The following is a 12,113-nucleotide window of genomic DNA, read 5'->3' on the forward strand; positions in this document are numbered from 1 at the left end:
GTAGATGCTCATAGTTGCCTTCAATAATCAATGGGAACTTCATAAGGAGTAAATGTGACACCAACTGGGACTCTGAATGAAATCCGTCTCTGGGGCCAGGGTAGTTAAAATGTGGATTATTAACATCAGCTGAAATATTTCAGCATGAAATGTCATGATCTAAATTCAGATTCAGACTGGTGTGAAGCCTTCGATCTTGTGAAGCTGTTGCTGATCTTTTTTTCTTTTTTTACTGCGTTAAAGTAGCCCTGGTTTGGTCAAAGTTTTTCAGGTGTCCACAAAAACACAACTATTTCAAAACGCTACAGATATGGCCTACTTTTGCTCCCCAAAACGTTAGCAGAAGGGAAAATGAATGTGCTGAATCTTAACTATGGAGCTGATCCAACAGTCTCAATCCAAAGTGCAACTTTAACACTTTTAAAAACAACCTCAACTTGTTGAACTGTTCATGCAAGACCACATTCCAGCTTACTAAAAGCTATTTTGAGGTGAAAAATGTTTTCACTTCAACCATCGATATGGACTCTGACAATCATGTGACAATCAAGGTGAAGGTATGCACTCCCTGGTCCCCTGGCCTGAGGACAGCAGGGAGGACCAGTGTACATCTTTTGTTGCAGTTGACATCATATTGTTTTTATGGCCTGAGGAAATTGTTACACTTCACCTGAAATCTAAGTGAAATTTCACCTCTGGAATTTGAAGTCAAAACTACAAGCCCTACTTCTGCACAACCTGTACCTACTTTAACTTGCAATGTGTAGTTAATACAGCGAGTAGCAATGCTTTTTTTATTTTTTTTTTTAAATTTGACTTCAGAATAATACAATCCAGTTTCAAACTGCAAAACAATGTTGTTCTCCCTACCGTTTCAGTCTGCATAAAACCCTTGGCGCAATGTGCCCAAAAATGCCTGTTACAATGTACTATAGCGCCATCTACTGGTTAACTACCAAGAGGATCTTCTCTGTAGCTCATTTTAGATTGTAGTGACATTAGAGTATGGCTTACAAATAAAATTCAAATTATTATTTTATAGCCAAAAGAGCCTAATTCACAACTGATGGCAAAAGCCTCCATTTAGGAACTGTTACTTCCCCACTCTGAGGAGGGGTCTTCTACCGTTTCCACTAGCCAGCCTTCCTGGTTTTTGGTGTGATTCCCTTACACTTCCCAGTAAGGAGAGCTGAGACTACAGTCCCATAGTTGCAAAACATTACATGGTTTCATTCCTACATGGTGTTTCGGACTCAGCGTCTGTTTGCGGCTCTCCCCGACCGTCGTTTGCCTACGCTTCTTCCCTTTCCTCCGCAGTTCTTTTTCCCAGGCCCAGCAGGAGCTTCCTCCTCCTCTTCCTCCTCTCCGTTTGAATCCCCAGCAGCAGCAGCAGCTGCAGGCGCCGAGTCTGCCTCCTTTCTACTGACAGCAGCCGGAGGAACTGGACTCTCCTCGTGGTCAGGACTGGGCTGCTGGCTGAAGTCCAGCGAGATTGAGGCGGCCTCTGATTCCTTCTCTTTCAGCCGATCTTCCTGCGTTGTCAGTTTGGTCAGTGAAATCGATTTCGTAGAGTTTAGGCCGTCGGCTTCACTCGTGTCAATAGTGAGCAAATTTTCTTGTGAACAGTCTGACGCTTCTGTGGCGGATCTGAGGCCGTCTGCCGCTCTGATGGATTTTGTTGAGGCCGGAGTGTCTTCACCTTTTTCTCCAACCATCGCTTTGTAGCTCTGTGAAGCAGAAGAGAGAAGAACATTCACCCCAATAATCCAAAAATCAAAGAATTTGGGTCACACCTGGTGCTAAACAGCCACAGCTTGTTGTTCATTTCTTAAATAAGGTAATGGGAGCACCTTAAGGTTCTCAAAGTGCTGCAGTGACTTGCAGTGGCTGTGCAGAGCAGAAGATTCGAAGAGGTAAAACTTGTTGCAAAGCCTGCAGAGGAAGCCTGCCACTGGATCCAAGAAACTGGATCCATAGATGGTGTCGGGGTCATACTGCTCATCGCTGGTCATGTCGTTTAGGGCCACCTCTTTGGCGGAGGGCCAGCCATCCTGTCAAAGCGAAAGGTTCATCTTACTAAATTAAGACGGAGCTAAAATCTCTGCTGATTTTGAAATTATTGTGAATTTCACCTCGCTGCTCCCTTGGTCTCCTTCATTCTTCTCCAATTCCTGTGCTTCCAGCTCACACGAAAAACCATCTGTGCCCATGTTGGTGAGCTTAGTCAAAGTCTCACAGCCTTTTTCCTTGATCTGGTAAGCATCAACAAAAACACAAGTGTTTGCAACAATGTAGCATGGTAAGTAACAGCTTACATTTTAATCCTATAAAACGACTCAAGGTGGGTTTGATCTTACCTTCTGCTTGTGCTCCTGAGAGTGCAGGTGCTCTATAAAGTTCTGTGAGGTTTTGAAGCGCTTCTGACAGACGGCGCAGAAGGACAGGTCAGTTTTACTAGCAAGCTGCGGATATAAAAAAAGAAAAAGAAAAAAAGAAGTAGCAGATTCTTGTTAGACCAACAGTTTTCTAACATCCACGGTGTAAATTTACTTGCCTGAGATTTACCTTGTGTTCCTCTGAGCGATGGTGGTCCGAGATGCTACTGGTGAAGTGGGTGTGGCAAGTACCACACCACTGCTTCAGATCTGCTTTTTTCTCTCTGCCGTGAACAAAAAAAAAAAAAAAACATCACACGAAGACAATAGGTAACAATGACATGAAGGAAAAATAAAAGGCTATAAGGTTTCTCTGCATTTAAAACTGACCCATCTTTGCTGGCGCCCTGTAGAGACTCCTGCACTCGGGGGAGCAGAGTGACCAGGCAGGCGTTGCTCATGTGTTGGATTTCCATCATCCTCTGCTGGTGGGAAATGCTGTTCATGTGACTCCTGAAGTTCTACAGGCAGAACAGATCGGACTTAAAAGACAGCTCCACAGAGTGTTTCTTCCTTGGCAAAAATCTCAATCTAGTGTTTTGTGTGTGTGTGTGTGTGTGTGCATTCCACCTACTTGCTGGTTGAAGCAGGTGATGCTGCAGAGGTAGCAGTAGAACTTGTTTGAACCCTCGGATGCTTCTTCTTCATCCTGGCTATCTGGGAAACCCAGTGAGGCGTCTTTGTCCTGCGCGGCCTCCTCTGTTGGTTCACTCACCTGCTCGGTATCTTCAGCCGGCCCGGCAGACGGTGACGGGGCTGGCAAACCCCCGCAGGCCTTTGGAAATACAGAGAAAATTATACTAGCTGATAACAATCAGCTTGTTTCAAAAGAAAGACCTGTATTTTTCCACACTGAAATTCTATTGTTTTCCAGACTACATAGCAACTCGGTTCTCCCTGTGTGGCATCAGCCGCTATTTCAACACGCTGCCATAAATTCATGTCATTATATTGTCTTCATCTTGTGTTGAGCTTTTCTTACATTATCAGCTTTGTTCTCCTCTATTGCCACGTCGTCCGGCCCCCCGCTGAAGCATTCATCCTCCTGAATGACGCAGTCTAGGAAAAGGCCAGAAGACAGAAATATATAAATACTGAGCTGATAACATTATATCAAGATTTGCATTAAGAAACTATGTTTTATTTGGTGTTACCTTCTGACTGGGTGTCCACTGTGTTGCTGTTGCTCTCTGATTGAGCCGTTGTGACCGACTCGGTCACATGTTGCTCTTTAGGTTCCTCTGACCTGAGAAAAAAACCCAAAACAAACAAACAAAAAAAAAAAAAAGAAAACACATGAAACTTTAAATGTTGAGATCTTATGATGAGTCAGAAAGCCCCTTATATTTTACACTGCAGTGAAACAGCAGTGTCCAATTCATTTTTCATCAATGCAGAAGAAAAATAGCTGCTCGCTGCACTGCAATCCCTTTGTCATACCTACAGTTTACATCTTCTCAGCATAAAAATGGAAACCGTTTCCCTACAGAAGGATGTTAGAGTTTCCAACTGAGTAACAAATAGTCATGTTTCCTTGGGGATATGGAAATACATCACACTTGCTCTGCCCAATATGGAGAGAGCCACTGCTATGTTTGAAATGTAATCACACAACCTTTAGAATGATGACATAATCATAAGCAAAAACATGTAGCAGAATGGGAGGTATGTGCACAGCACCACTGGAGAAAAACTATGGAGATGTTCACATTTCACACGAGGGAAAACCTACTAGAAAAGTCTTTCTTTGGTTGTAAATGACACTAAATCTCAAGGAACATTTTGTTATTATTTTAAAGATATCATGACGGATGCATAAAGAGCACCTAAGGGTGGTGCTTTGTTACTTCATCACTTTCAAACTCTTTTAGTGTCTCGGGATGCAGGGTGAATGAAACCACAATAGTTCACCAAATATTGTATTGTTATGATTGCAGTATTAAACACGTGGATGTCAAGATGATGGTTGTAACTTGGTTCAATGCTAGGCTCATTTAACTGCTAGAAATGCTTCTTTTTTTGTTACTGTAATTTGTGTAGATACTTGATTTAGGACTATAATACACAAACTTCTGTCTAACCCAAAATAGCCATGAAACTGACTGTGAGAAACAAAATCCACAGCGATATTATTCTGTTTTAGGGTATTCATAAACCTTTTAGCTTGCAGTAGCAACTTCACCTGCCTGCTGTATTCAGTATTTGCAGAGGTAATACATTTATTTACATACAGTGTAATGAATAAGTAACATTTCTAGGAGTGAGATAAAAAATGTTTGCGTACCCTTCTGTCTTCTGCCGCTTTGACACTGGTTCTTCAAGCTGCTCCTCAGAGGTCTGGCTATTTTCTCCGCCCACAGCACCATCTGTCAGGGAGAAATTTATAGACAAATACATCCTTACCACCTAAGCATGGGCTTTGTGCCATTTCACTGTACACACCATATTAAGCAGTCACCATGGCAGCATGAATGTACCTGTTGCAGCCTCGTCAGTAGCTTCATCTGCACTGTTAGCTGCTGCTGCTGCTGGTGGTGGGTTGTCGGTGCTTCCTGCAGACATTTGCTCACTGTCTCTCTTCCTGTCCGCCTGGCGAGCTGCAGCGTCCTGCGCATAGACACAGGACAACAGCTGGCTATTAAAGCTTTCTTCAACAAATGAAGATATTCTAGAGAGAAATACACACAAATGAAATGTCAAGGTAAGGCACGTGTAGATTTAAATTCTCGATTTATGAACAATATTAGTTTACCAACTCAAAAAAGGAGCGACAAATCTGCTCAACATAATTTAAGTTTGGATTCACTTTGCAATTGAAAACAAAACATTAACAGTAATTCTGGGTGAAAAATTGTTTAATAAATAAAGCGCCTATTTTGTAAAATATTAAAGCATCTTTAAAATAATAGACAATAATCAGAGCCTTCCCATTCATCTCAAATGTACTTAAATATTTTTTTTTTATAGGTTGCCAATTTCACAAAAACTACACATATTTATGTTGCTTAAATAGAAACAAAACTATTAAGTTCTGAAATTCTGGAAATTGTTTTTATATGTGCACTTGCAGCAAGGCTATTTTAAATTATTGAACCGCCATTACATTTTGAGGCATTATACTTATTTTGCCTGAACTTTGTCACAATAAGCTTAGCATTTTCTTTATTGTGGAAGACATTAAAATGCCAACCCTGCTGCTCTCTACATTCATAGATCAAGAGTTTCACCGACACAGAAACATTCAGAAATGATTCTTTTGTTATTACTGTAGCAGAGGTGGAGGAAGAGGAGGAAGAGGAGGAAGCGGTGGCGTTGAAGAAGCGAGTGTGTGGGTGGAAGGCCCGTCCAGCCGGGAAACCCATGATGGGGGATTTGATGGCCATTCCCATGGGGACTGGGCCGAGAAGCGATGACCTGGCCCCCGCGGTAAAGAACTGCCGGAACTGCTGCCCACCCATCCCAAAGCCCCGCATGTTGCCTGGATGAAAGCACAGCATGAGGGCAGACAAATGGATGCACACTGTTAGTTATGTATAGCTTTAAACTACGACAGAAAAGGCAACCCGTAAATTGTTGCACTTTAAATAGCCGACACTTTCTTTATTTCAAGACACCAAATTATGAAGATTAATCTAAGCTGCACCTTGCATCTGCTGCATCAAGATAGCACTCTGCAGCATTGGATTGGGGGCAATGAGGGTCGTTTGGGTAGTCTGGCACAAGTTGACCATTCTGGGCGGAGGAGCCGACTGAGTAGGAACAGGAATGGTGCTGCGAAAAAAAAGAAGAAAAAATGTAGTAAATATTCAACAATATGCATTTCCTTTTTCTGCCAGTATTGAGGATTAGAAAGGTGGCTATACTCTTAAATATCTAAGTAAAAGAAATAATGCACAGAGACGTAGTTCTTGCTGCTAGGCCATAGACGAGCCGGAGATTTATTACACCACCACAGATTCCTCGTTACAGTTTCTTCAGTTCAGTACAAAATCTTCATCATCATCGTCTTGTCACAAAAAATCTCCTCGAAGTCTTAACATCAACCTATTTTATACCTTCTCATCTTCATCAGTGTGTGTTGGAAAGTTTCAACCAATGGCGTGCTACTGTTGTTTTGCAGAAAGATTCTGGCACGCTTTATACTGAGTGTGTATTGGGCGACCTTTAAAATATTTTGGACCTCACGAACTCAACATCTGCTCCATTTCAGAATTGCTGAATAGTATAATTTATCTCAAATTGTTGATTTTATCTTGCACAAACAGACATCCTTTCCAGTAAATTCTGGCTCCATTTGCGTTTTGCACACAAATGGAAGGAAAGAATTCGGTCAGGTTGACCTAGTGCGAAGCCAAAGTCTTGCTGAGGCGCCAGTGTCTTTTTTCCGCCAAACAACTCCTTAGATAGTATTTCCGCTCTTACACCAGCTTTCTCAAAATTTTCATTTTACAAGAAATATCGTGGTTGGAATCAGCTAAAAACTAAAAAAAAAAAAAAAAATTGAGTGGAAGAAAATAGTTACAACACATGGAGACAAAAGTTCTGTTCAAATACAAAATCAAGATCCTCCACAACTCATTTCACATCAGAGTGTTTTTGGGCAAAAAATAGTTAGGTTTTCTGATTTGAAGCAAGATAATTTGCAACAATTTTGACAAACATGAAAAAATAAATAAATCAAGGTAACTCATGTTCAAAAAACAAGATGTGGCTAAGCTTCACAATAATAATTTAAAACTAAATTGCAAGTTAAACAATATGTAAAATAAAAGAACATCCAACTATGAAGTGGAAGGTAAGTGATAGAGGACTTAAATATTTTATAATAGTAAAAAATCTTTAAAGTGTCATGTGCAATTACACTGAGCCAAATACTTTGTAGATCCACCTTCCTCTTATCCAGTGTACTTTCCAAATAGTTCAAATTTAGTTAAATTGGATGAAAAGTTTATTTAAATTGCCATTTTCACGACTTGCAACAGCTTCTCAATTGAATGTGGGTTTAAAATTTAACTATGCCATTCTTGAGCGTAAATATCTTCATCTAAAACATTCCATTGCATCTCTGACAATAGGTTTATTAAAAATGCATTAAAAATTTGTGGTTTAATGGGATATAATATAAAAAGCCTGAAAAGATTGGGTCACTACTGCAATCAAAGGATTTTAATCGCTACGGATGAGATTACAAAACAATGTAAATTGAGGTTTCGGAGGTACTATTGTGGCTATTGTTTGGTAGTTATGGCTAAACCGCCAGCGGTTAGCACATTTCTCACACCGAAGGCCCCGCATAATCCCCGGGGTCGAGTTAAAGGTCTTACCGCGGAGTCTGGTGGTGATGACCGACATGGTGAGCGGGAGGCGGCTGCGCTGGGGGAGGAGGCGGAGGCTGCTGCTGGAAAAGTTGCTGCAGCTGTCGCAGGTGTTGGTGAAGCTGCTGCTGTTGTTGCTGCTGCTGCTGATGGATGTGTGGGTTGAACATCACTGCAGAAATAACAATATCCTCCGCCGGCTCACAGTGAAATGTCAGACACAGGAAGAGTAATGGAAACGTCCCTACCGCATGGGAACCCTGATGCAGAGGAAGAAAGACTAGTTTTTATGTGTCCTTGAGTCCGCTGCGTATTGTCAAACACACTTTTTAACCCTGCGCACAGACTCGGATTTCACGCTGCTCTCATATTTCAGGGCTACGTGCTAACGTTAGCGTAGATAATTTACGTTAACTTTATACTAATTTACCACCTTAAAACAGCTCAGAAAGAAAATATGTTGTAAACTAACATATTTTTCAACAGACTACAGCGTCATCATATAGAAGCAATGTATTAATAGTTAGTTAATAATAATTGCACCTGTTTTAATTTGAGCGAAGCTAATGTTACGTTAGCCGTCACCCACACTGAAAACAACAGGTTAGCTTAGCATAGCTTTCACCTAGCCAGTTATTACAATGATATGGCCGTCTAAAATAACTTTTGCATTTTACCTCAGGCCTCCTTAAATTCTGACTCAAGGAACAAAATGGGAACGCTGGTTTAATATCCAGCAAAAGTCATAATGCAGAGTTAACTACTCGCTGCAAACCTGCTCTCCTGAAATCCAAACCAGACTCAAAAAATAAAAGAAAGTGGAGGATCATATCGCCCCTTAGCGGTTGACCCAGAAATCAAAACAGAATTGCAAAATTATTATTTGTATTGTTTTATTTAAAAACAACAACAACAACGAATTAGGGGTTTTGCTCTGAATTTGAAGTTTTTTATGTACATAATTTTAAACTTAATAATTTGTCCTTTGTCATTAATAAAGAACATTGATTCTGATTGTTATTTTGAAACCAAATTCTGACTTCAAGTGTTTTTCTTTTGATACAAATGAACATCAATGTATGCGCGTATAACAATTAAGCACGATTTAATTATGCAAGAATGACACTATGAAATGGTATTTATGAAACTCAGCAAAAATGTTTTGATAAAACACGCCACCAGGTGGTTCATTTTATGTACTGCAGGGATCCGCCGATGGAAGAGATCATCCCCCTCCCTCTCCTCCTCCCCGCGGTGCTTGTTAGAGGAGTATCGTGGAAAGAGTCCTATCTCTCTGAGGTGATCTGACACACCAAGGAAGACTCACAAATGAGGGAGCAAAGCGAGAAGTAAAATAAAAACAAAAGCATAAAGCTCTCTCTGAAAGACAGGGTGGCCTGCGGGGACGAAGAGGATAGATAAATAAACCCGCCCCGACGCTGACAAGGAGGATAGACTATCCTCTAGCACCGCAAAGATGGGGAACCGGGGAATGGAGGATCTGATTCCTCTGGTGAACCGCATGCAAGATGCCTTCTCGGCCATCGGGCAGAACGCGAACCTGGACCTGCCGCAGATCGCCGTGGTGGGCGGCCAGAGCGCGGGGAAGAGCTCGGTTCTGGAGAACTTCGTCGGGAAGTAAGTAGCTTTATCCAAGGCAGCGAGGGATGTGCGTTCCCGCAGGCGGCCCAGTTTACATCTCCATTACCGGACAGGTTGTCAGAGGACACATTGACCAAAGAGTTAGATTGACCAAACTGGCGCATCTGAATTATTCGGGTTTTAGTCGCACTTTCTGTCACTGGCAGCGCGCTGGAAAGCAGATTATTTTGTGAGGCCTACATAAATCCCCGGTGAAGTTTATCTGTTTACTCCCGCATGATGCATTCACGGACCAGAATTCCCTTTTAGGCAACATAGTATAAAAAAATAAGTACGTTTTGTATAAAACATGTTTTATTGTCTCGATAAAGAGCACAAATCCCCCTGGGATCCTGAGAGAGTCAAATAAGTGCGGGTGTTGACTTTCTGGCAACGGGAGACAGTTTCTGTTTGCTTGTGTTGCTTTTAGAGCGATTCCCTCTCCAGGCTGTTTTAATTCTGCGCAGAACAGTGTGCAGAACTGATGCTTCGAGGCTTTCAGACCGTGTCCAGTTTGTTTTTCTGTCTGTCAGAGCTGGAGTTTCTGCTGAAACAGACGAAACGAAGCAAAGCGGAGCAAATCTGATCTGTTGTGCGGCAGTCGCTGCACAGTGACCTTGCAGTGAGGAGAAAAGGAGTCCACCTGAGCTTTGAGCCCTTTCAGCTCAGCTCAAACCATCTGTCTAGCAGTGTTTATAATGCTGGAAGTAAAGCTTACTGCACACAGAGCAGCATTGGTGAAACCAGCTTGCTTGGAGAGAAAAAAAAAGAATCTGCTTGCTTGTTTTTTGATGTTTAATGGAGGATTCAGTCGATGTGATTCAGCATTATATCTTAAAGTGAACAAGATAAAGTCACATATGGGGTAAAAAAAAAAAAAAGCAACATCATAGTAATAATTGACCTCTCTGGAACAACACATATGTCCAAACCCAGCTTGTGAGTTAATCCAAAGATTTGTAACTGATCTGTTATTCTCTGATTTAGGTGCACTCATAGTTCACCTGGTGGCAGCTTACCCCCATCCTAACTGAGAGCAGGCGAGCCACGTTTCCTGTTTACATGTCTGTACAATCTACAAATGATGCTGGGGAATTATAATAAACACTTATATTCCAACGAACAAATTTACTACACAAGTGCAAAACACAGCAGTGAACAAAACTCAAGGAAGAAGCCAAACAACACTAAAAAGTAAATTCAAATAAAATAGGAAAACATGTCACAAGATGAATGTAAGTATGCAGTCATTTTACTAACCACAAGCAAAATGCAGAAAATCACAAAGTATTTTGTGTAATGGAAGAAAATTACAGTCACCAAAAAGTAAAAAATAAAAGATAAAATATAAAATAAAAAAGGAACAAGACAGGGAATATTAGAGCTACACAGCATATGGGATACCGAATCATAAACATAATATAAAGTATGGTTGGATGTAACTTTTGGTCGGATATTATTTTTAAAATTACCCACATTCACACTATATTTTTCCAGTTGATTGGAACTGTCTCCTAAAATATCTTTACTTTTTTGGTTTTCTCTTGAGATTTGGATTTTTTGTAAATTGTTAATATCATGTTCTCTTTATTCATTCAGTTCTACAATTTCCATGAATATTTTTTCAGTTTTTTTATGGGTGCTTCTGGTATTTTTCCCTCCTTTCTTTCACTTCTAAACACATTTTCTTCATTTTGTGTGATTTTTTTTTTTTTGCCATAATCACATACTATCTTAGATTCCTATTCCTGTTTAATCGTTTGAAGTTGTTGTAAAAGCATTCTTTTGCTTTATGTAATTTTTACACCTCATAGAAAGACCCTGATTCAGTAACACTTTGCTTTTTTCAAGTGATTAAAGCTCTCTTCACACTCATTTTGGAAAATGCTACTCTGCACTCGCACCGTTGTTGTCATAGTAACAGCTTCTAGCTCATAATGTGTCTCTTTACCTTGGGGACTTGGTAGCAAGTTGAAAACCTCTTCCAAAGAGATACGCAAATCTTTCCAGCAGATGTTTTAGTTGCTGGATATGCAGTTCTTTTTTTTTTTTTTTAACTACAGTGTAAAACAGAAACGATTGTGTTTTTATCTGTCAAGTTCAGCTGCTCAGATGCTGCTCCGCCTCCACCACTTAATTATTCTGCCTTTTTTTATCTATTTAAACCAATAAAAGCATACAACAGAGTGTGTTCACACATCTTTGTTTCTCCCATTTCTAACTTCCTGTTTCTGTCATTCTTTGTTCAAAATACAGTTATTTCACAACGGAGGCTTTGTGCATCCCGTGACAGTCTTTCAATTGATATCCAGCACTGAAGCATGCCAGAAATGGCTTAGAACAATTGTTTTTCTGCATTCTTTTGCAAAGCCTTTCGTTTAAAAGAAAAGTCGTTTAAAAGGAGTTCAGTTAAGTTCAATTTAAACAAGCACTTTGTCTCTGAAATGCACGCTGCTGTGCACCTGGCAGGCGTGATTCTAGGACGAGGAGAGTCAAAGGTTGCTAGTTTATTTTGCATCAAAAGCATCATTTCGTTTGTCCTTCACTGTATTGGTTCTGCCTCAAGTCCTCTCTGCTGATATATGTCGAACTCCCGCTGTTTTAATTTCCCAGCCTTCTATAGCTGCTCATGTATATTCGGCTCAGTTGGATCAAATCATATCTCAGTGGTTTAATTGGTCTGAATTAGATGGCAGAGTTTATCTCCGTTCACAATGACCTG

General features: G+C 40.7%; 1 protein-coding gene across 2 annotated transcripts; it reads right to left on the reverse strand.

Moving 5' to 3' along the window:
• Positions 1–225: 225 nt before the first annotated feature.
• On the reverse strand, positions 226–8,575 carry ciz1a (cdkn1a interacting zinc finger protein 1a). Of its 2 annotated transcripts, none has more exons than XM_015038002.1 (15): positions 8,428–8,575; positions 7,760–7,922; positions 6,079–6,206; positions 5,702–5,913; positions 4,913–5,042; positions 4,720–4,801; positions 3,590–3,681; positions 3,418–3,494; positions 3,010–3,210; positions 2,766–2,896; positions 2,566–2,659; positions 2,358–2,462; positions 2,133–2,252; positions 1,851–2,051; positions 226–1,727 (listed from the first exon to the last, which is right to left on the reverse strand). In XM_015038002.1, the coding sequence occupies exons 2-15, from the start codon at positions 7,918–7,920 to the stop codon at positions 1,254–1,256; spliced, it is 2,208 nt and encodes a 735-aa protein (XP_014893488.1). In that variant the 5' UTR covers positions 7,921–7,922; positions 8,428–8,575; the 3' UTR covers positions 226–1,253. The 2 variants fall into 2 exon arrangements, with proteins under 2 accessions (XP_014893488.1, XP_014893486.1); XM_015038000.1 differs by having other exon boundaries at positions 7,760–8,010.
• Positions 8,576–12,113: the final 3,538 nt, after the last annotated feature.

The sequence above is a fragment of the Poecilia latipinna genome, unplaced genomic scaffold (assembly GCF_001443285.1).
Source record: "Poecilia latipinna isolate Pla-1442-1.1 unplaced genomic scaffold, P_latipinna-1.0 Scaffold425, whole genome shotgun sequence".
NCBI lineage: Eukaryota > Metazoa > Chordata > Actinopteri > Cyprinodontiformes > Poeciliidae > Poecilia > Poecilia latipinna.